Raw genomic sequence first — 25,150 nt, forward strand, 5'->3', positions numbered from 1 at the left:
CAGCTGGTGTCCATCCATCACCATCCTCCTCCTCCTCCCCGTCATCATCAGCCAGCGTCAATCCACTGCTGGATGAAGGCCTCCCCAAGCCACCGCCACTTCTCACGATCGCGCGATGTTAATAAACTTAAAATCTCGATATTACTTCGTCATTGTAAATGATGACGGTAATAATCCATGCGAATCTATAGTCCACGTAGGTCTCTAATGCAAAATAATGAATCTCGACGGACTTTCACCTGCTTAAATAAAGGACATTAATCGATTTATACGGCAAATATATGACATTGATCTTACGTCCGGTGGCAGAGGAGATGGGCTTAAATAACGGCGATAATAATTCACGCAGCCTCGGTCAATCCACTGCTAGATGAAGGCGTTCCCCTACCACAACGGCGGTGTCCGTCGAAAGCATCGTGCGATTGACCGCACTGCACCGCGCCGGTCAGTGGCGGCGAGGGTAGGCGGTCGGGTGGCACCTTCTACCTGCGGGATGACGAGCCCCTCGGTAAACTCTTAACTCAAGCGGATCAATAACTCCTGTCGCCGACAAGAAGCCGTAGATCGTGCGTGTAAACTAAGTTCTAACACGTCACAACTCCATCATAGCCCCCCCCCCCCGGCACCACCCCACGGCCCCCCGCCGTGACTTTGGCCACCGCCGCCGCTTCTCCCTATCCTGTAGCCACAGGCACCACGGGGTGTGGGCGGTTGAGTGGTCGGGCCGGATATGCGACGGTCGGATATGCGAGGTTGTGGTTCTTGCGGTAAAACCAAAGAGTATGAGGTTGTAGCTGTTTGCAAAATGTTGACTACCGCTAAGAAAATACAGGCTGTTTTGGCGATCATTATTATTGATCATGATAACGGTTTTTTTTCCTTTCTTGGGGATTAGATTGCGTTCACGTCAATGTGTCGTGACCCCACCTCCACCCGACACAGACAATGATGAAGGTTTTGTCACGTGAACGAAACTGTGTCGATTAGTTACAACTCCAGCACCACCGGTTGTGTGTCGGAGAGCACACGCACAACATCGCCAGCGAAACGTCGGACACAAACATTGTAAGTGTCGGGTGGAGGTGTGTTTACAACCCATTTGCGTAGACGCGATATCGCCCGAGCAACTTTATCATGAAGTTTGCCCGCGCCGTCTAAAGCATTCGGCTATGCCGCGGGTGAAACGTCGCTGATTGATTTTATTTTTTTCCTGTTAGCTACATTAATCAACATTGTGCGACTATTTTGCTCCGAATATATCTCTCCCCTCTATCACCCCTGGCCAGGCCAATGAAGATTAACACACACGCGCGCGCGCACAGACACAGACACGGACACACACACACGCGCAAACAGAAACACGCGCGCACACGCACCCCCTGTAATAATTGCTCGCCGCTCACCCTATCTGAAGCTTATCGCGGCAAAGAGCCTGGCACCTGTAAAGCAGCAAAGCTGCCGTGGAAGGAAGAATTGTAGGCCTTCGTGTCTGGCTTCATTAAAATCCGTTTTATGATTTCCTATCGCTGTTTAGGGCTTTGAAGCGTGCAGCGCGTTGTGTATTTATATTGCCTGTGGTGGCCTCCGTGTGTGTGATTCTGCGTGTGTGTGTGTTTCTGCGTGTGTGTGTGTTTCTGCGTGTGTGTGTGTTTCTGCGTGTGTGTGTGTGTTTCTGCGTGTGTGTGTGTTTGTGTGATTCTGCGTGTGTGTGTGTGTTTCTTGCGTGTGTGTGTGTGTTTGTGTGATTCTGCGTGTGTGTGTGTTTCTTGCGTGTGTGTGTGTGTTTGTGTGATTCTGCGTGTGTGTGTGTTTCTTGCGTGTGTGTGTGTTTGTGTGATTCTGCGTGTGTGTGTGTGTTTCTTGCGTGTGTGTGTGTGTTTGTGTGATTCTGCGTGTGTTTGTGTGTGAGGGGGGGAGCGGTGGCGCAGTGGTTAGCACGCTACTTTACGAAGCCGGCGACCCGGGATCGATTCCCACTCACGGCCAACACCAGTGACGATTATCTGAACCGGTTCTGGGCCTCCCCTAGGTCAATTGCACCTTAAATGAGTGCCTGGTGCGGTGTGTATGAAACATCAGCACTGGGAAGACAAAGGCGGCCGGGCGTGGAACTGGATGAGGGCCTCCGAACGCCGTGCGGGTTGTCGGGGGATATTTGACCATACTTCACCACGCTGGTCAATGTCGTCTCGGTGCTCCGTAACCTGCGACTCTTATTTCACGCGAGGTGCTGCGTGGATTGTTACATCGGAGGATTCATCCAGCAGTGGATTTATCGTGGATGATGAGGACGATGATGCAGTGCCGAGAGACGGTTTAATAGCTGGGACGAGCAGTCGATTAGCATCGATTAATTGACTCACAATTGCAATCCACTGGTCGATTAATTTTTTTGTCTCATCAATTTTGGCAGCTACCTCCATATCCAGTCTCACGAAGGCAGGCAATCTTCATATGAGTCCCGCCCAGCACCTCCAGTCCAGCGGCACACCTCTAAAAAAAGCGTGTCATCCGATCAATCGAGTATATCCAACCGATAATCGGGAGAGTAATCGATTACTGGTGGTAATAATAATCGGATGTCCCTGCTGTGGAGAGGATGGACAAAGCACGGTTGTCAATGAGTGGGGGAGGAAACGTCGTGAGAATGTTATTGTTTTATATTTTTATTATTTTATTGTTTCCCTTCTACGGGACTTTATCGAAAGAACCAAGAAGATGAATCCCTGCAGTCACGAAAGCTTTAAATTTGAAATTTAGTGGGGGAGGGCTTAACTAATTCACTAATTCTGTATCGCGTTTACAAGTTCAAAACTAAAAAACACAAACCCCCTGACCGCCACCTGGGCCTGATCATTGAGCGTTGTTACGCAGAGTCTCTAAGTAACAATACGACAACATCGGCCAACATTTTAAGTAACAATACGACAACATCGGCCACAATTCTTCCTTCCCGTCTTTGTCTCTCCACGGTGCCCGCCTTACGAGAAGTTACGTATTTTTTTTTTTGCGAACAGCATCGGCTCCAATAGAGGAGTGGTTCTCAACTCTTTGTTTGGATACTGCTGTAGTCCTCTTAATAACACAACATGGTCCTGAGAAATAAATGTGATGAATAATGACCGTCACTAGTTTAACCTATTTCCCCCTTTGTGAGGTATCCCAACCAGCTAAGTAACCGCAAGCGAATAAATAAAAACACACACAACAGACGCGGGACGTCATTTGTTCGTGTTCGCCGGTAGCTCGTGGTGAGCAACATTCTTTACTATTAACGCGTTTAGAGCGGTCTTTTATATCGTGCTGGGTTACCACGTGGATTTCACTTGTCATCGTCGTTGTCTGATGTTGGCTGATGAAGCTCTTTTTCACAGATGTCCAGTAGGGGCGGGTAGAAACAAACAATCTTCTTGGTTATTTCGATAAAGTCACGTAGAAGGGAAATAATAAAAGAATAAAAATACAACATAATAAAATAATTCTCACGATAGAATTTCACACTTTTCGAAATCGCTTAGCGCCAGCCCGCTGGGACATTGCCACGTTACCGCAGGGGCCCGCGTCACCCCCCCCCACCCCCCGGTTGAGAACCACCGCTGATCCAGAGGAACTCCTCGACCCTGGACACGAACGGGATCGGACATTCGGTGACTCACGGCGGCAGATGCAACGTTCGCTCGCAGCAATGCGGGTTCCACTGCGCGATGTGCCTGTGCCAAACAAGAAGGGTCAGTTTAACACGCAAGGCTTTCGCGAACAATATCATCCACAATACAGGGAGGGGGGGGGGTTGGGGTGTTAGATCGTGTAAATATTATTGTGTTTCATTAGACCTCCTTTGCCAGTACCAAAATATAATAACAGGGTTTTCCCCTTTTTTCTGGCAACAAAACTGAAACCTTTTTTACAACGAATCACGTGTGTGTTATCAGAGTGTGTTTTTTGTTTGCATTTTGACCACAAGTATTGCGGTCAATGCACACATGATTCCTCGTAAAAAAAATTTCAGTTTTGTGGCCAGAAAAAAAGGGGAAAAACCCCTATTATTATTAATGTGTCGTTAATCCCGTCACCACCCAACACAGCCAACACAACCACCCCCCCTTCTGCGCCGTTTGAAACGGATGCGCGAGATTGCATCGCCATCTGAGAGAGAGAGAGGGGGGGGGGGGTGGCTCCATTGTCTTGCTCGCTCCGCACTCGATCGCCCACTCCACGCCTCTCAATGGCACTCGATTGAAGTGGGCGACGAGGACTTTGGCCAGTGGCAGATATACGAGCAAGCGGTGCTCGCCCCCACGTAATTGGCTTATGCTAATGCTACCAGCGGGCATTGTGCGACAGTGAATTGGATTGTGGTCCTCCCTCTGTGCGTGTGTGTGTGTGTCAGTGTGGGTGTGTATGTATGATGGGGGGGGAGTGCGATTCCCCTGTTATAGGCTGCTCGCTAACAGCACTTGCCCCGACAGTCTGTTAAAAGGCTACGCGGGTGAGCTTTGTCTTTTTTGTGCGACCCACCGCGTGCGCCCTTCATAGGGTGCTCGCTAACAGCCCTTGCCCCAAATAATTTGTTCAAAGGCTATACGGGTAATCTTTGTCTTTGGCCGGCCACGACCCCCCCCCCCCTCCCCTCGTGTGCCCTGCCGGCCTTCATAGGGTGCTCGCGAACAGCCCCAAACAGTCTGTTAAAGGCCATACGGGGAGGGGGGGGGGTCTTTGTCATTGCGCTCTTCTGTGGGCGGGTGAGTACTCAGTAATAGGGCAATAATTATCTCTCGGCACAGCGTTAAAGTGCAGACGTGGCACTGCTGTGCAGGAGGGCCATTGGCCCGAAACGTCGTCAGTGTTGTTGACGGAATGTGTTGGTTGAGTTGTTGTTGTTGTTTGTGCTTGTGCACCACTGCTAACGCAGACTCACACGCTTGTTTAGCTTCGTTTACCGCACGGCGCGCGTACAGGCCGCGTGTCTCGTCAATCCACTGGTGGACGAGGGCCCTTACCCACGCCTTGCAGGCCATGGCGGTGGGGTGAGGGTGGGGGGAAGTTAAATCACCATACTTCACCACGCTGGTGAGTGCGGGTTGGTGAAAGCTGAGAGGCAGTGCGGAAGGGTGACCCATGCACACGACTTCCTTGCGACGTTTGTATCATCCCCCCAACACCCCCACACACACCACCACACACATTACCACACACACCACCACACAGACACCACCACCACAAACCCCACCAGACACCACCACCACACACACCACACACACCACCACCACACACACCACCACTACTACCACACACACCCCCACACACACCACCACACACACCACCACACACCACCACACACACCACCACCACAAACACCACCACACACCACCACCACACACACCACACACACCACCACCACACACACCACCACCACTACCACACACCCCCACACACACCACCACACACACCACCACACACACCACCACACACCACCACACACACCACACACACCACCACACACACCACCACACACACCACACACCCCACCACACACACCACACACACCACCACCACACACCACCACACACACACCACCACACACACACCACCACACACACCACACACACCCCACCACACCCACCACACACACCCCACCACCACACACACCACCACACACACCACCACACACACCCCACCACCACACACCCCACCACACACACCACACACACCACCACCACTACCACACACCCCACCACACACACCACACACAACCACCACACACCACACACACACCACACACCCCCACACACACCACCACCACACACCACCACGCACACCACCACACACACCCCACCACCACACACCCCACCACACCCCACCACCACACACCCACCACCACACCACCACACACCACCACACCACCACACACACCCCACCACCACACACACCACCACACACACCACCACCACACACCCCACCACACACACCACCACACACACCACACACACCCCACCACACACACCACACACACCCCACCACACACACCACCACACACACCCCACCACCAGCGGCTACCGCCCCTTGTTATGAGCGCAGTGTTAATGAGCAAGAGGTTCGAGGACAGACGCTGGGTGAGGAACAGAGAGTCGTTACGGATATAGCGGAGGGGGGGGGAGGGGGTCCAAGTAGGGTAACATAAATAAGAATCGTTGGGGGAGGAGGGCAGGGTGATATTTCTTGGACTTGTAATGAGAAAACAAGGAGGCCCCGATGTGAGTGAGCCTCTGGCCGGGGACATTATCGGAGGTGTACCGCGGAAATCAGCGGATGAAGTTTCACCAGCAGCGATTTGACGGTGGGATGCAGTGGCGGCGTAACGAGCGTGGGGGGCAGGCAGGGGGTGCCTTGTCCCCCCCCCCCCTTCTCCCTAATGACCAAAACTAGGAGCTGGGGCCCACCCTTGGCAACTACCACGGGATGATGTTTTCAACAGCAGTGTAAAAGAACAGCAGTCGTGTATCGCGATGCGATTAGGTAAGAGGAGCCGCGGTGTATAATGAGACGAGTCAAATATTAAGGGGGGCCCCACCTGACCGTGGGGGGGGGGCCCACCTGACCCATTTCCGCACCACCTGAGCTGATAACGTAGCGACAACGACGCCACAGGGTTGGATGCAACTGGGAGTCAGTATCGATTGCACAGTTCTTGAGTAGATATCATGGACAAGGCTCAATATCTTTGACAAAAGACGGGGCTCACCAGAGAGCGAGGTCGTGAACATTGGCTGGGTAACAGGCATTTTGATTAAAGGACACTGGTTTTACTATCACGACTGTGAGTTGTGAGTTCGACACCCAGAATGAAAATACAGTCCGTTGAAACTCCCAATAAACGTTCCATTCCCAGCAGCATCATCTTCATCATCATCATGGGCAGCATCAGCCATGGTCAAATCCACTGCTGGATGAAAGCCCTCCCCGAACCGGCACCACACAGCAGCAGTACCAAGCTACGGAGGCACGCGAGAGGGGGGGGGGGTGAGAGGCCAGAACCACACCCGACCGCCTTTGTCTTCCTCGTGGCGACGTTTACACACTGCACCAGGGGAGGCCCAGGGCAGGTGCAGATGATCTTCACTGGTGCTGGTGGCGGTGTTCGGGAATCGAAATCAGCTTCTGCTCGCACGCAAACAAAGACAAAACCCCCGTGTAGCCTTGACAGACTGTTGGGGCAAGTGCTGTTAGCGTGCGCAAATGACGGCCGGAACGGTATACGAGAGGATGGGTGGCCAGCACCACGCGCGACCGCCTTTGTCTCCCTAGTGCCGATGTTTACACATGGCACCAGGTACTCGTTTGAGGTTGAGTCGACCTAGGGGAGGCACAGGTACCGGTTCAGGTAATCGGCATCGTTGTGAGTTCGATTACCGTGAGCGGGAATCGTGCTCACGATCCGCCCGGGTTTCGTAGCGCAGCGCGCTAACCACTGCGCCACCGCTCGCACACACACACACAGACGCACGCACACACACAGACGCACACACAGACGCACACACACACACAGACGCACGCACATACACACTCGTACATCTGTTCCACCGCATCCGGTAAATTATTCGCTTGCGCTATATATTTAGCAGAGAGCACCAAGAATATTCCAACAAAAGGCGTTGCGTAACCCGGGCGCATCGCTCCTAAATATACCCGCGCCCGCAGGTCGGGTTACATAACATTGTGTAACACACTGTGTGTGTGTGGTGTAACACACTGTGTGTGTGTGTGTCGTGTAACACACTGTGTGTGTGTAGTGTAGCACACTGTGTGTGTGTCGTGTAACACATTGTGTGTGTGTGTGGTGTAACACATTGTGTGTGTGTGTGTGGTGTAACACACTGTGTGTGTGTGTAGTGTAACACACTGTGTGTGTGTATCGTGTAACACACTGTGTGTGTGTTGCCGCAGCCGCTGACGTATTTACATCCCAATGACACAACTCGGGGAAGAACCACGGATTACGAATCACTGCGGACCTGCTGCTGCTGTTGCTGCTGCTGTTGCTGCTGCTGCTGTTGCTGATGTTGCTGTTGCTGCTACTGATGCTGTTGCTGCTGATGTTGCTGCTGTTGCTGCTGCTGTTGCTGCTGTTGCTGCTGCTATTGTTGCTGCTGTTGCTGCTGCTACTGATGCTGTTGCTGCTGATGTTGCTGCTGTTGCTGCTGCTCAACAGAGTGCATGCAGTGCATTGTGCACAGGGATGAAAGCGTGTTCAGTGCCGTAGGAATCAGCGAGTACGCACTGTGTGGGTGTGTGTCTGGGTGTGTGTGCGTGGGTGTGTGTCTGGGGGTGTGGATGTATGGGTGTGTGTGTGTGTGTGGGTGCATGGGTGTGTGTCTGGGTGTGTGGGTGTGTGTCTGGGTGTGTGGGTGTGTGTGTGTCTGGGTGTGTGTGCGTTGGTGTGTGTCTGGGGGTGTGGGTGTGTGTGTGTGTGGGTCGACACGGCCTCAAATGAGTACCTGGTGCGGTGTGTTAGCATCGTAACTCGGGAGACAAATGCGGTCGTGCGCGATGGTGGTCACCCATCCCCCCGTGTGCCCGAACGGCCTTCATCGGTGTTGGCTAACATCAACGGTCTCGTCGGTCTCGAAGGGTGATCTTTATCTCTGTGCGGTTGCTGCAAGGGCAACAGGCTGGCCAACAACATCGAGGAGCGATCGTCTGAGTTGCCGAATCGAACACTCAACTTGGGATCAGAACTCACGTGCTCAGAGCGGAAGTCGAATGCGTTCACCACAGCGCCACATGGCGACATCACAACCTGCTTAGTCCCTGCTCCTCCCCTTCTAGGTCGACTCAGCCTTAAATGAGTGCCCGGGTGTGTGTGGTCCTGGCCACATCTTACTTTCGTCTAGTGCGCCGTGCCAGCTTTCATAGGCACTCGCTAATAGCACTTGCGCCAACAGCATTTGGTGGTTATACGGGGTATCTTTGTCTTTGTACACAAACGGCATTGCTGTTTTGCGCTGAACCGGAGGCACATAGTTTGTTCATACGGAGTGCTGTTGCCAACGACATCCGATAATCGAGCGCAGTTTCTTTATTAACAAGGCTGACTCTGCTGACGAGACCTAGAAAGTCAAAACCAGTGCAGAGTTCGCTTACGTACGCAAGTGCTCCTATTTGATGACTTTGTTCCGCATATCCCAATCGGCCTGTGGACTTAAACGAGGACGTGTCCTGACTTGTGGAGACCCGGGACTACGCGGGATCTGCCTTCGCAAGGAGGAGGTTGCCGATGTGACTCTTGCGCAATGCATTCTTCAGCTGGTGCGATCTATCTTTTGTCCGTCTAAGTTAAGGCTCCAGCAGCACCAGCAGCATCACACCATCACCAGCACCATCACCAGCACCATCACCATCAGCACCATCATCAGCACCATGATCACCAGCACCATCAGCAGCACCATCAGCAGCACCATCATTAGCAGCACCATCAGCAGCACCATCAGCACCATCATCACCATCAGCACCATCATCACCATCATCAGCACCATCACCATCAGCAGCACCATCAGCAGCACCATCAGCAGCACCATAAGCAGCACCATCAGCAGCACCATCAGCACCATCATCATCACCATCACCATCAGCAGCACCATCAGCAGCACCATCAGCACCATCATCACCATCACCATCAGCAGCACCATCAGCACCATCATCACCAGCACCATCAGCAGCACCATCAGCAGCATCATTAGCACCATCATCACCATCACCATCAGCACCATCAGCACCATCATCAGCAGCACCATCAGCAGCACCATCAGCAGCACCATCACCATCATCACCATCACCATCAGCACCATCAGCACCATCAGCAGCAGCACCATCAGCAGCACCATCATCAGCACCATCATCACCATCAGCACCATCAGCACCATCATCAGCAGCACCATCAGCAGCACCATCAGCACCATCATCATCACCATCACCATCATCAGCACCATCATCAGCACCATCACCAGCACCATCACCAGCACCATCACCAGCACCATCAGCAGCAGCACCAACACCATCACCAGCACCATCATCAGCACCATCAGCAGCAGCACCAACACCAACACCATCACCAGCATCAGCACCACCATCATCAGCACCATCAGCAGCACCAGCAGCATCACACCATCACCAGCATCAGCACCACCATCATCAGCACCATCAGCAGCACCATCAGCATCACCATCAGCAGCACCATCAGCAGCGCCAGCGGCACCAGCTGTGGGCGACGTGCGTCTGCGCGCCCCTCACCTGCACGCGCGACGGCTCCACGACGCGCCCCGCCGCGCCGAAGCTTTCCACGCGTTGCGCAACCCCCATGCCGTTAAGTGGCTCAGATCATATTCATCCCATCACTATTTTTGGTGTCGCGATGAAGAATGGAGTACACAGACACAATAATCACGGCCATTCACGCGTAGCTGCTGCCACCCCCCCCCCCGCCCGTATATATCCCGATAGCGGCGCGCGGCGGTGGCTGCCGCAGTACAGATGGATGAACCTCTGCGGTGCGTGTGTGTACGGCGTGTGTGCGTGTGTGCGTGCTGTGTAGTAGTAGTAGATAGACTGCGTGTGTAATTACCAAGCTCCCGAATGTTCCTCCTGGGGATGAGCGTCCCAGTGGTCAAGTGAAGGACATTGTGTGTGTGTGAGAGAGAGAAAAAAAGAGAGAGAGAGAGAGAAAAAAAACACGACTATAACGTGAATCAATATTGCTCGGATAGAGAATGACGGCGCTAATGACCAAAAATGTGCTTATTCTCTCAGTATTCTAATTTTTTTGTACGTCCTTGGATAGGATGATGATGATGGCAGTGGTTATTACGTACGCAGAATCACTCCTCCTCCCTCGGATCCTCCGATCTCCGTTTATTGGTCCATAACCCCGCGTATATAAAATGCCACTAATGTCCAACTCAATTCAAGGTCTTTCCCGCGGCTAACAAAGGCCATGTGGGGGGGGGGGGGGAACGTCGCCTTCGTGTCACGGCGACTCGGAGAGAAGCGATGACGTAACCGGCGAGACGCGAGGCTTCGAGGGCCGTGCGAGAGACTCTCTGCTCTGATGGATACGGCGCGGAAAGGGGGTAGTGAAAGAAAACTACAACAACACGTGTGTGCGTGCGTGCATGTGTGTGTGTGTGCGTGTGTGTGCGCGTGTGTGTGTGCGTTGTGTGCGTGTGCGTGTGTGCGTGCGTGTGTGTGCGTGTGTGCGTGCGCGTGTGCGTGTGTGCGTGTGTGTGTGTGTGTGCGTGTGTGTGTGTGTGTGCGTTGTGTGTGTGTTCCGTTGTGCCTCGCATCCGCCGGAACACGTGCGGAGCGTTCGCGATGGATGCGCGGCGGCGGGCGGAGCGCGCGACTCTCCAGAGCCACGCGGCGACGGAGGCGGTGGAGGCGTCAAATAAAAAATAAATACGAAGCGAGCGACACGCCACGCACGGAACGCCATACGAGTGAACGAGCGAAGGTGGTGGTCGTGGTGGTGGTGGTGGGACAAGCCAGCGCTTTTAACGTCCATAGCCCCGAGGCCGGGTTCAGTTATATTGTAGTCGTGAGTCTATCGATCAGGTTAGCGGAGCGCTGCATTTGTGTAAACACCGCATAGCGGCTTGCGTGGTGCTACGAGAGCGTCCTACAAAACAGGGCAATGAGCGCTGCCGCCGCTAGCGCGCAGCAGCAGCAGCAGCAGCATGTACAATGAATGGCTCTGCAGAGAGATTCCCCCCCCCCCGCTACATCCACCGCCCCCCACATCATCGCCATTGGAGCAACGTCACATACACCCAGCAAGCAATGCCTTCCCACTCACTCCAGCCAGCCAGTCAGCCACACATCAAAAGCGCCCCCACCCCACTCTACACCACCCCCCCCCCCTCCACCACCTTCTGCCCCCCCCACCACCACTCCCTCCTCCTCTCTCACTCCACCACCACCACATGCACCCTCCCCATCCTCTCCTCTCCCCCCCCCCTTCTCCTCCTCCAGCCCCCCCCCCCCCACCACCACTGCCGCCGCACACACTCCCTCTATAGCCTCCCCGGCTGGAAGATCGCACGCTCCCATGGGACATTTGATGGATTAGAGTTAAGCATTTCCATTCCGAGCCTACCACCTGATGGCAAGGCGGGTATATAGGCTCTGCCGCTGACATCATCCCCGGCACAGTAACAGACGTAGGACCGCAGAGAGGGAGAGAGAGAGTGGGGGAGAGAGAGGGGAGAGGGAAATAGAGGGAGAGAGAAAGAGAGATAGAACGGGAGAGGAAATCGGAACGTACACACACGTCCATCCACACGCACAGAGTCGCGCAGAGGAGGAGGAGGGGGGAAGAGCGCTCTCCGTGGTGCTGAACGCAGCCCGTGTCGCTGTCCGTGGTGCTGAACGCAGCCCGTGTCGCTGTCCGTGGTGCTGAACGCAGCCCGTGTCTCTGTCCGCTCTGCACGCCCCGGGTGGCTGTGCCTACTATCACGCAACCTTGCCTCGTCAGCACAGCAGCAGCAGCACGGGGTAACATACACGTAACGCGACAGCAGACAGACAGCAACAGATCGGCAGAGAGCAACGGCGGAGAGACAGCACAGGCGGCAAGAGGCACAGCACGGGGCGCCGAGTCACAATGCCGCGCTCTTTCCTCGTGAAAAAGGTGAAAACGGACGATTTCCTGTCGTCTTTCTCCAGTGCCATAGTGTCCGACAGCAGCCTCGATGCGCCCTACATCCACTCCCGCTCCTTCTCCGACACAGGGACCAGCATCAGCGTCCGCGTTACGCACAATGGTGAGTGCAAGCGCCGTACCCCGTACTCACCCCCCCCCCCATTACTGCTGCTACTGCTGCGGCCCCGACACAACGCAAGCTACATGTGGGTAGTTGTCAGAGACCCACACTGTGTTTTTGTGTAGAGGTCGCAGCAGCCTTAGTAGCTGTTCGCCGTGTGCGCGCGTGTATTGTTACAGCAGTCTGATGGAGTGGTGGCGCAGTGGTTAACACACTGCGCTACGACCCCCCCCCCCACCCCCCACCCACCAATCTGAGTTCGATTCCTGGCCGCGGCTAATATCAGTGGTGATTCTAATATCAGTGGTGATTCTAATATCAGTGGTGATTCTAATATCAGTGGTGATTCTAATATCAGTGGTGATTCTAATATCAGTGATGATTCTAATATCAGTGGTGATTCTAATATCAGTGGTGATTCTAATATCAGTGGTGATTCTCTGAACCGGTATTGAGGCTGGCGGAGGTCAATTCAGCCGAAATTCAGTGTCTCGTGAGACGTGTAAACACCAGTGCTGGGAAGACAAAGGCAGCCGTGCGTGGATTAACATTAACATTAGATGGTGAGTGATACCTAAACCAGCCCGCTCCCCTTCATTTAAAACCAACCCGCATTGACCAGCTTGGTGAAGTATGGTCAAACCACCACCCCCCCCCCTTCATCCAGCAGTGGGTAGACAAAGGAGCTGTCGATGTTAACGAGTTCCAGTACCACAATCATGCGATGCCTCTGTCGCGTGAATCCATAAGAATCATCAAGGCCCCTCGCACAGGAGGCTGCTGCTCCACAATGTTTGGCCATTCCCCTTGGGAGTCGCCGGGTTCCCGATGTCAACGTGTTGCACACGCGGACTGCATGCGGACTGCATGCGGACTGCATGCGGCGCGCGTTAGGCGTAGCGGTGTAGCGCACAGCGCTACCAACCCGGCCACCCGAGTTCGATTCCCGCTCACGGTGACAATTATCCCGCTATTGTCTGAACCGGTCCTGGGCATCCGCTAGGTCGACCCGGCCTCAAATGATTACCCAGGGCGGTGTGTAAACATCAGCACGGTGGAGACGAAGGCGGCGGTGCGGGCCACTCGCTCCCCTCGTGTGGGCTGGCCGTGCCGGCCTTCTTAGAGCGCGCTCACTCACACCACTTGCGCCAACGGCGTGTTGTTAAGGGCCATAGGGGGAGAATATGTGTCGATGTACGAGTGAGCGAGCGAGCGAGTGCGTGGCGCTGTGCGTACAATCGCACACGGCTTGTTTGGCCAATTCCCCGTCCGATCGGCGCCAGTCTGTCCGCATGTTCCTCTGGGCCTCGCGAACGCCACGAAACCGCCCGCGTCGCTTTGTGCACTTGGCCGCTGTCTCGGGCCTTGCGCGGGTGAAATGCGCATTGACGTGCCAGCCTCACGGCGCGGGCAGTTGGTGGCTGTACACTCCCGCTTACGTAACATCGGAGTGCCCGTGCCCTCGTGTGCGTGTGTGTGTGTGTGTCTGTTGGGGGAGCGGTTAGCGAGCTGGGCTACGAACCCGGCGACCCGAGTTTAATTGCCGCTCATGGCCAACAGCAGTGACAGTGATGAACTAAATTGGAGTCTAGGTAGACTCAGCCTCAAATGAGTACCTGGTGTGGTGTGTAAATGTCGCCACTGGGGAGACAAAGGCGGCCGGGCGTTGTGCTTTCCAAACACCCTGTCGTGTGCCGGCCTTCATAGGTGCTCGCTAACAGCACTTGCCCCAACAGTCTGAAAAGGCTATACGGGGGATCTTTGTTGTGGTGTGTGTATGCTTGTGTCTATATCATTGCATCATCTCCAAATCGAGTTGTGTGCACATGAGCACGAGCTCGCGTGTACGTGCGTGTGTATATGTGTGTGTGTGTACACGTGTGTGTGTACACGTGTATGTGTGTGTGTACATGTGTGTGTACACGTGTGTGTGTACAGGTGTGTGTGTGTACAGGTGTGTGTGTACACGTGTGTGTGTGTATACGTGTGTGTATACGTGTGTGTGTACACGTGTGTGTGTGCGCGCGGGTCAGCGCTGGCGCTACCCACCCAGCAGAGACCCGAGTTCGATTCCCGCTCACGGCCAACATTGGTCACGAATATCTGAACCGGTTCTGAGCCTCTCGCCTAGCTCGACTCGGCCTTAAACTAGTACCCTACCCAGCGCGGTGTGTAAACAACAGCACCTGGGGAGACAAAGGCGGGGTGCTGGCCACTCACACCTTCTCGTGTGCCTTCATAGGTACTCGCTAAGACACCTTTCCCTCGGAAGTCTGTGAGAGGCAAAATGGGAAATGTTTATTTGTCTATTGCGTATCTTCCGTGCGTTTTTAAGTTAATATTAACGTCGTTGCGTTGTTTGTTATTTCAAATTGTGTTGCTCTGAGTGTGTGCATTCATACCCTGTGTGTGTAAATACATAATCTGTGTGTATGTGTGCATACACTCTGTGTGTGTGCACACATCACCTTCAACTCCCGCCTCTGTGTCTGTGTGTCCCATGTACGTATACTGTATATGTGAGTTATTAATCGTAAAATGTATTGTTGTTGCTGCAGTATTGTTGTTGTTGTTGTTTGTGTTTACAAATCGTGTACCAGGTGGTTGTGTTGTCCTCGCCTTCATGTAGCACGCGTGTGTTCCTCTCATCGTCAACGCACTCGCGCATGCGTGAGTGGGTGCATCAGTGACGCATATCTGAACCGGTCCTGGGTCTCCCCTAGGTCGACTCAGCCTCAAATGAGTACCTGGTGCGGTGCGCAAATATAGCACACTAGGGAGACAAAGACGGTCGGGCGTGGTGTTGGCCACCCAACCCCTCATGTGCCGCTTCGGCCTTCGCTAACAGCACTTGCCACAACAGTTAATGAAGGCTATGCGGGACATCTTTGTCTTTGTAGCAACAATGGCTGTACTACGACGCAGCTACTCTTGTTACTGTTGTTGTACTGGTATTGTTGTTGTTGTCCTGTTGTTGTTGTCCTGTTGCTGTTACACTATTGGTGATTGTATGAACCAACTGTGTAGGATAACTTGGGTGACCAGTTCTCTTATCAAACTTTTCCCGAATCCTTGCGCGGAACGAGTGCACTGACGCGTAAACACCGACACTTAGGGAGACAAAGGCGGCCGTGGGAGTGTCGTGACGCTGTCACCCATCGCCCTCCACATTGTGTGCCGTCCCGGTCTTTAGATAGGTGCTCGATAACAGCACTTGCCTCAAAAGTAGGCGTATGGCTATAAGGGGGAGCTTTGTCATGAACCATAAGCGGGCTTTTCAACAATTGCTGTTGGTCTTCGCCGCACAGAATGCGACGGCTTTGTTATCTATATACTATTACAAATTCCGTCGACAAAGGCGAAGTTACTCTCTCGCGAGTCTGAGTACTCGCTGTATATAAATAATATCATAAAGACTAAAACGTATCGCCATGTACTTCTGTGTGTCCAACTCTAATGGCCTCGCCGCGCTTCGGCGAGGAAGGGCCATGAATTATTAAACGTGCGTAGGCAGAGCAACCCACGTGCAGCGAACACGTTTTGACATCTTTTACGCTCTCTCTCTCGTTCCATCTCTCTCTCGTTCCATCTCTCTCTCGTTCCATCTCTCTCGTTCCAACTCTCTCGTTCCATCTCTCTCGTTCCATCTCCCTCTCTCTCGTTCCATCTCTCTCGTTCCATCTCTCTCGTTCCATCTCTCTCGTTCCATCTCTCTCGTTCCATCTCTCTCGTTCCATCTCTCTCGTTCCATCTCTCTCGTTCCATCTCTCTCGTTCCATCTCTCTCGTTCCATCTCCCTCTCTCTCGTTCCATCTCCCTCTCTCTCGTTCCATCTCTCTATCTCTCGTTCCATCTCTCTATCTCTCGTTCCATCTCTCTATCTCTCGTTCCATCTCTCTATCTCTCGTTCCATCTCTCTCTCGTTCCATCTCTCTTTCTCTCGTTCCATCTCCCTCTCTCTCGTTCCATCTCACTATCTCTCGTTCCATCTCTCTTTCTCTCGTTCCATCTCCCTCTCTCTCGTTCCATCTCTCTTTCTCTCGTTCCATCTCTCTATCTCTCGTTCCATCTCTCTATCTCTCGTTCCATCTCACTTTCTCTCGTTCCATCTCACTATCTTTCGTTCCATCTCTCTCTCTCTCGTTCCATCTCTCTATCTCTCGTTCCATCTCCCTCTCTCTCGTTCCATCTCTCTTTCTCTCGTTCCATCTCTCTATCTCTCGTTCCATCTCTCTATCTCTCGTTCCATCTCTCTATCTCTCGTTCCATCTCTCTATCTCTCGTTCCATCTCTCTATCTCTCGTTCCATCTCTCTATCTCTCGTTCCATCTCTCTATCTCTCGTTCCATCTCACTATCTCTCGTTCCATCTCCCTATCTCTCGTTCCATCTCACTATCTCTCGTTCCATCTCACTATCTCTCGTTCCATCTCTCTTTCTCTCGTTCCATCTCCCTCTCTCTCGTTCCATCTCTCTATCTCTCGTTCCATCTCTCTCTCTCTCGTTCCATCTCACTATCTCTCGTTCCATCTCACTATCTCTCGTTCCATCTCTCTCTCTCTCGTTCCATCTCACTATCTCTCGTTCCATCTCACTATCTCTCGTTCCATCTCTCTTTCTCTCGTTCCATCTCTCTATCTCTCGTTCCATCTCTCTTTCTCTCGTTCCATCTCTCTATCTCTCGTTCCATCTCTCTATCTCTCGTTCCATCTCACTATCTCTCGTTCCATCTCTCTCTCTCTCGTTCCATCTCACTATCTCTCGTTCCATCTCACTATCTCTCGTTCCATTTCTCTCTCGTTCCATCTCTCTCTCTCGTTCCATCTCTCTCACTATCGTCCCATCTCTCGTTCCATCTCTCTCTCTCTCGTTCCATCTCCCTCTCTCTCGTCCCATCTCTTTCATTCAATCTCTCCCCCTCTCTCCTCCTCCTCCGGTGCCGTTACCACCATCATCACCACCACCGCCACCACCACCCAGGCTACATCAGCGACTTCATCGCGCCCAGCATGTACGGGGGAGAGGCGCTGGACGGGGTCAAGATCGCGTCCCCCGAGTCGGCCTACTCGACCGCCAACAGCGACGACTTCAGCAGCGGCGAAGCGGAGCAGCCGGACAGTCCTCGCTCGGACGCAGCGGTGTCTCTCATCGACGCCGACACCGCGGCGAGTGACGGCTACGCGATGGACGCCTTCTTCATCACGGACGGCCGCTCTAGACGCAGCAAGTGCAACGTCGCTGCCTGCGACGGCAGAGCAGGAGGAGGAGGAGGAGACGGCGGCGGCGGCGGTGGTGGTGGTGGCGACGGAAGAGGGGGAGACGGCGTGAGAGGAGTCGGAGGAGTCGTCGGAGGAGGAGCCGGAGTCGGCGGTGCGAGGAGTAGCGGCCCATCGGCGGGAGCCAACAAGGAGTCGGGCGGCGGCGGCACGCAGCTGAGACACACGTGCGGCGAGTGCGGCAAGACGTACGCCACCTCGTCCAACCTGAGCCGGCACAAGCAGACACACCGCAGCCTCGAGAGCAAGATGGCCAAGAAGTGCCCCACGTGCAACAAGGTGTACGTGTCGATGCCCGCGCTCGCCATGCACGTGCTCACGCACGACCTCAAGCACAAGTGCGACGTCTGTAGCAAGGCGTTCAGCAGGCCCTGGCTGCTGCAGGGCCACATGCGCTCGCACACGGGCGAGAAGCCCTTCGGCTGCGCCCACTGCGGGAAGGCGTTCGCGGACCGCTCCAACCTGCGCGCGCACATGCAGACCCACTCGGCGTTCAAGCACTTCCAGTGCAAGCGCTGCAGCAAGACGTTCGCGCTCAAGTCCTACCTGAATAAGCACTACGAGTCGGCGTGCTTCAAAGCCGGGGGGAACAGCGAGGATGACAGCTGAGAGAGAGAGAGAGAGACGACGCCGCACCGCTACACCAGCGGTAGCCGCAGCCGCAGCAGCCACCATCGTCACCGCCGCCGCCGTTGCTACTGCTGCTGCTGTGAAAGATGATGAAGCTATGATGGAGATGGGAGTGAATAACAAGCAAGGAGCGACACCCGCTGGGAAGTTCTGTTGACAACAGCAGCAGCAAGATGATGGTGATGATGGTGGCGGTGGCGACAGAAGGAAAACAGATATGCAGTTTATATTTCAATCATTATCTTCCAAAAGAGCGTTCTTCCTTTTTGTTTTGAGTAATCGAATCAAATGACACAGGTCTTCCAATGGAACCAAAACATTTTGGTTGTGTGCGTGCGTGAGTGAGATAGAGAGACGGAGAGTTCGTCGTTTTAATTTCGCATTCCTGATTTTTTTTAAATCAACTTGCAAAAAGTCCAAGTATTATGAATTTACGAAGTCAAACAGCTCCACCCGTCGGGCTGCCCGTGTTGGGTTACGAGCAAGGTTCCGCCACTGCCCGTTTTGTTTTCAAAGGTGGACTGGTAGACTTCTCTGGTTCGCGGATATTTTATACTCGGGTTCAACTCGTAAACCCCCGGTCTTGACTCAAGGCCACGTGTTTTTATGAAACGGAACTCTCCCCCACCACCCCTCCCACACCCACCCCCCTCCCCGCAATACTTCTGCGCGTGTAGTTGTGTGAAAGAGTCTGACTGGGCAACGCTCCCCAGCGGTCAGTCAGTCTCATCCAGGGAATGCTCAGCATCGCGTAACCTATACGTCCATCACTGCTCGTACCGCTGTATATTGTACGTGTGTTGACAACGGGAATATCCGTGTCGTGTGTCTATCCCTGCGTCACAAACAACCTCACCACAACCCCCAACCTCTCCATGTCAGCCTCTCTGTCCCTATTGTCTGCCTGTCTGTCTCTCTACCATGCTTTTGTCAGTCTCTCTGTCATTGTCTGTCTGGATCTGACACCGTCTCACCTCTGTCTGTATTTCAACATACATGACTGTATGTTAATGTCTCTCTCTCTGTGTTCCTCTAACCCACAGAATCATTTCACCCTCATCCCCAAGCCTCACAAAATGTTTCTCTTTTAAGGGGGCAATTTGAGCACCCCCTCTCCCCTCCTCCCTGTACTCCACTCCCCCGATCGCCCCGTCCCCCACCCTCTTTTTATAAATGGCAAGCCGTGTTAATGAGCAATACAGATAATATGTAAATGAGTGCGTGCTAAGCGTCTGTTCGTTTTTTTTACAATAGACGCTACGAATAGGGTAACTCTCCATCGACTGCACTTTATGTTACATTTTGCACCGGCGTTTATTTCCTTATCGAATGCTATTTATTTATTTCGTGTATTTATTTATTTTACATTTATAAGAACAAAACATCGATTACGTTTCGTAAAGCCAAAACGTCTTTCAGTTGCGCGTGGAATGCCTCTAATATAATATCCGTATTGTTTGTTTGTTTGTTTTAATATACAAACGCGTGAATATGACTCTATGTTTGATTTAGGTGATTAAGCATCTTTCGTGGAGTTCTTTAGCAACCACGATTTTTCTTTTTTTTTGCAAAGCGTATTCATAATCCACGTGACGTTGATTTCGAACATTGAGTCTTCCACGGCTGTTGGCTGGCTGGCAAAACAAATAAAAAGTAGCAAGCCTGATCCTTTTCTTCCAATCCTATAATTTGAACTCCCCTCGAGAGGGAAGAGTTCCGATTATTTGGGTGACCAAAAAAACCACCATTCTTCCAAATGCATCGGCAGGTATTCATCCCCCATATTTTAACCGTTTCCTACAGATTAATTCATTGATTGATTGGTCACCACATTCTCTATAATCGAGTGCAGCCGCGTACAGTGAAAAATAATTAACTACAAATGAAAGAGAGAAACAAAATCAAGAGAAACATTTGTACATACTTAAGGGCAATAATTGTGATGTTTACTTTCTTAAAAAACCTTACGGGGGAGAAAAAAAAAAACTAAAATTAAGCAAAAAAAGATGAAATGACAAAAAAATTATAATCAGATAATTGAAAAAAATGAAACCTACACGCTTTTTACAGTCACCAGCTCTGAATGCAGTATTTATTACAAGTTGTATAACCGCCACATTTAAAGTTTACAGCAATTGCTATGTTATTATTGTTGTTGTTGTTATGAATTATTGTTACGATCATTATTATCGCTGGCTGTACTTCAATTAATAAGCATTCGGTCCCCGCAAATAAAGGGGAGGCGTTTACTTTGTATGCCGATATAGAAGTGGTAGCTCCAGTGTGAAGGGTTCAAATATAAGCAGCATGCGGAAGGCGTCTCGACCCAATGTGATGATGATGATGAAACGAGTGGCCTGGTCCTTATTAACACCGAAGAACAGCTGACGTGTAGACCAGGTATATTCAGTATGGAATTTAAAAAAAAGAAATGCACTTGTAATTCATCCGAATGCCTGTGGTTAAGTCACAGTTCCCCCGTTTAATATAACGCGTACACGTGACGAGCTGTCCGTCTCCTAGCATGCTCTATCGTATGATAATGTGTAAATACCCTTCCACAAATGCATATCAGAAGAAAAAAAAGAGTATGCCGCTAATATACCTGTTGTTAATGTTCAACCCGTTTGGGAATGATATCGTTTGGGGTTTGTTTGCGTTCGTTTGTTTTTGTGTTGGGCATGCCATTCTACAAGTATCTTTGTTGCGCTGTATATCTGTGAACTAGCGTCTGTTGCGCCTATATTTGTCGATACTAACACAGGGTTTATATAGACCCCCCCCTCGCCCTCCCGATCTCCCGCACCCCTACCCCCCCTACCACAAAAAAATGTTTTCGCTTCCGAGGCAGAGATGGTTGTCAACATCACCATCACCACTAACCCACGTGTCTACGCGTCGCTCGAGGCAGTGCAGCCAACATGAGTTCGCTCTCTGTCTGTCTGTCTCAGAACCAAACTCACCTCCTAAGCGATGGTCCCAGCCCATGCCTCCGTTCATTCATTGCCACACGATGGACAACCTCCACAGCTCAACAGCTGCACCACGACTGCCTGACGACTTAATTAACTCACTAATACTATAATGACAATACTTTTAAGCGGGTTTTTTCTTGTTTTTTCAACAATCAGCTTGTTATTTATTTAGTATTTTTTTTATTATTATGAAGAGTTCGAGCTGGTATTCGGTATAGCCATCTGGTTATTTTGACGCATTTAGATCGTTGCCATGAATCGGACGCCCCTTGTTCCGCTTGGGGCCCTGAGTCATCTTGCTTCGTGTGATGTCGCCAAGCGCCACCAACTGAGTGCCCTCACTCCCTACGCCACATCCCATGTGCAGGTGGCTCCCTCCATCACCACTCGCTTGCGTTGGTAATACTTACAGACAAAGATTCCCCGTAGAAGCCTTAACAGACTGTTGGGGAAAGTTTGCTGTTAGCGAGTATCAGCAACTATGAAGGTCGCCACGGCTCACGAGGGGGGTGGGTTGCCAGCACAACGCTCGGCCGCCTTTGTCTTCCTCGTGGCGACGCTTGCATATCGCACCCAGGTACTCGTTTGAGACTGAGTGGAACCTACGGGCGGCTCAGGAACCGGTTCAGATAATCGTCGCTGGCGTTGACCGTGAGCGAGACTCGAACTCGGGTCTCCGGATTCGTAGCGCAGCGCGCTAACCACTGCGCCACCACCCGCTTAGAGAGCCCCCCACACACGCACGAGCTGATCTCCACACCGACGTAGATGATATCACATAGCCATCGTTCATTTGAAGGTTTTAACATACATAACACTCTGTAACACCATTTTTGTCTCTGGGTAGTTAGTGTTATTTTTCAACTGCTCATGCCTAAAAAGTATAGAAAATTGATATTATTCCCCGCGAACTTTGCTTTTGTGACCAGGACTTTATATGAATGAATGACACAAATGCACACCACGTTTTTTCATTGAAAACAGGTAAACTTCAAAATATTACTGCCCTGGTCACAAAAGCAAAATTCGTGGGGAATAATAATAGCCATTGTCTGTACTTTTGACGCATAAGCAATTAGGAAATAACATTTTGTACCAAGGAACAAGTTGTTGTTTTGTTACACAGTGCTATACCGTCCTTTCCAGCTGCCGGCTAAACGTGACGTGCGTCATCATGCCTTAGTTGAGTCGCTTATTCGTTCGCTTGATTAAAAATATAACGCGACACACCGATAACGGAGTAATTGTGACTTAAAGGTTTTTTTTCTTGTTTCCCGCTATGGAATCTGCTGAGCCCGTGTTGATTATCCGAAGGCAAAGATAATCCCTCCCTCCCCTCCACCCCTCCCCCCCCCACCCCCTCCCCTCGTGTGTTGGGACGCAAACTGAACGTTCGACGTGCATGGCAGGAACAAGTTCGCGTTGCCGCCTGGTCTCGCTTAGCCACCCAGCCCCCCCCCCCCCGGCCTTCAGCAAGGGCCCCCTTCGTGTTGCCCGAAGGGCCGCTTGACCTGGCTGGAAATCTCTAAAAGTCTTCCCCGGGGAATTATAAAACATCCCGGCTTGTTATTAGTAATAATGATAACAACAACACTGCCGCCATGATAATAATAATAATAATGCAGCAGCAGCAGTATTCAAGGCAATGTCATCACACGTAGATCTTCTCTCTTCCAGCACAACGAGATTAGTATTATTATTATTCATCTTCTTCCAATGATAGGTCCAGGTTGTTCTATTGTTGAAGGACCTCAGAGGTGGCGACCCTTACTCGGTACACAAGAAGCGGAGCTCACGCCATGTGCATCCAGGTGTTCGGCCACTCAGAAATATCGGGAGGGAGAATCAAGGACATTGAAATCAAATGCGTTTTGTTTGCTCGTCGTCGTTGTTGTTGTTGTTGCGGTTGCGGTGTGGCCACGAATGGGGATTTGTTGAGTGGCGCGTGACCGCTATTTTGTATGTGAACCCGTGCGAGGATTTTCCACTGTGTTAAAGCCAAGTTTTTGGTCACGCAAGTGCGTATCTACACAATTGCCATGCACGCAGGGTATAGGAAACGGTGTGGGGGGGGGGGGTATAGATAATGGGGGAGGGGGAATAGGTAACGGTGGGGGGGGGGTATAGGTAATGGAGGAGGGGGTATAGGTAACGTGGGGGGATAATTTACAACGTGCTCAGAAACAAAGATGACGTCGCCAGCCTGTGAGTTTGTGTCGAATGTGGACAGATGACGCGCACACGAAGACACACAAAAGACACAAAAGACACGAAGACACACAAAGACACACAAAGACACACAAAGACACACACACAGACACACAAAAGACACGAAGACACGCACAGACACACACAGACACACACAGACACACAAAAGACACACGAAGACACACGAAGACACACACACACAGACACACAAAAGACACGAAGACACACACAGACACACACAGACACACACAGACGCACAAAAGACACACGAAGACACACAGAGGACACAAATGACACAAAGAAACACAAAATACACACACATACACACAAAAGACACGAAGACACACAAAAGACACAAAGACACACAAAGACACACAAAGACACACAAGAATCCCTCGTATAGCCGTAACAGGTTGTTGGGGCAAGTGCTGTTAGCGAGCACCTATCAAGGCCGGCAGGGCACGCGAGGGGGTGGGTAGCCAGCAACCACGCCCGGCCGCCTTTGTCTCCCCAGTGGCGATGTTTACACACCAGGCACTCATTTAAGGCTGAGTTAACCTAGGGGAGGCCCAGGACCGGTTCAAATGTTCGCCACTGTTGTTGGCCGTGAGCGGGGAATTGAACTCGCGTTTCGAAGTTCGTAACGCAACGCGCTGACCGCTGCGCCACCGCTCCTTGCCAGAACACACAGATCTCTCATTAGGGGCCGTCCATAAATGACGTCACGCACCTGGGGGGGGGTCAGACATTTGTGACGATGTGTGACGAGGGGGGGGGGTTGAAAAATGTGACGTCACATCAAAATGCACAACTTTAAATATCTATAGACGACACGTTCTACTTAATTAAATAGACTTTTTAATAAAAGTTTTCTCCTACAACATCAGAGTGCAGCGCCACATTAAATACGCACTACGCATGTTTTTTTTGGGGGGGGGGCAGAGCTTTGTGACGTCATATTTGAGGGGGGAGGGTCTGACTTTGTGACGCCGTGTGACGAAAGGGGGGGGGGGGTAAAAAATCGTCCAAAATCGCGTGACGTCATTTAAGGACGGCCCTTTAGCAGCAAGGGTTGTTGTCTGGTGTTGTTCGCTCGGCCGCCTTGAGTCACGCACGCGACTCCACCGCACGACGTCGCCTCCCGCCGCTCGCTGAGACAGATTCTGTCAACATTGGTCCCACGAGCTTCGCGGGGGGCGGGGCCAGGGGAGGTAGGGGCGGGGCTAGGAGGGGTAGGGGGGGGGATAGGG

General features: G+C 52.1%; 1 protein-coding gene across 1 annotated transcript; it reads left to right on the top strand.

Annotated features, from left to right (window-relative positions):
* Positions 1-12,114: 12,114 nt before the first annotated feature.
* On the top strand, positions 12,115-23,038 carry SCRT1 (scratch family transcriptional repressor 1). Its single transcript, XM_061573405.1, has 2 exons — positions 12,115-12,812; positions 17,792-23,038. The coding sequence occupies exons 1-2, from the start codon at positions 12,653-12,655 to the stop codon at positions 18,694-18,696; spliced, it is 1,065 nt and encodes a 354-aa protein (XP_061429389.1). The 5' UTR covers positions 12,115-12,652; the 3' UTR covers positions 18,697-23,038.
* The last annotated feature ends 2,112 nt before the right edge of the window (positions 23,039-25,150 follow it).

Source organism: Lethenteron reissneri, chromosome 52 (assembly GCF_015708825.2).
Source record: "Lethenteron reissneri isolate LAM-NWPU_2019-01 chromosome 52, ASM1570882v1, whole genome shotgun sequence".
Classification (NCBI taxonomy): Eukaryota; Metazoa; Chordata; class Hyperoartia; order Petromyzontiformes; family Petromyzontidae; genus Lethenteron; species Lethenteron reissneri.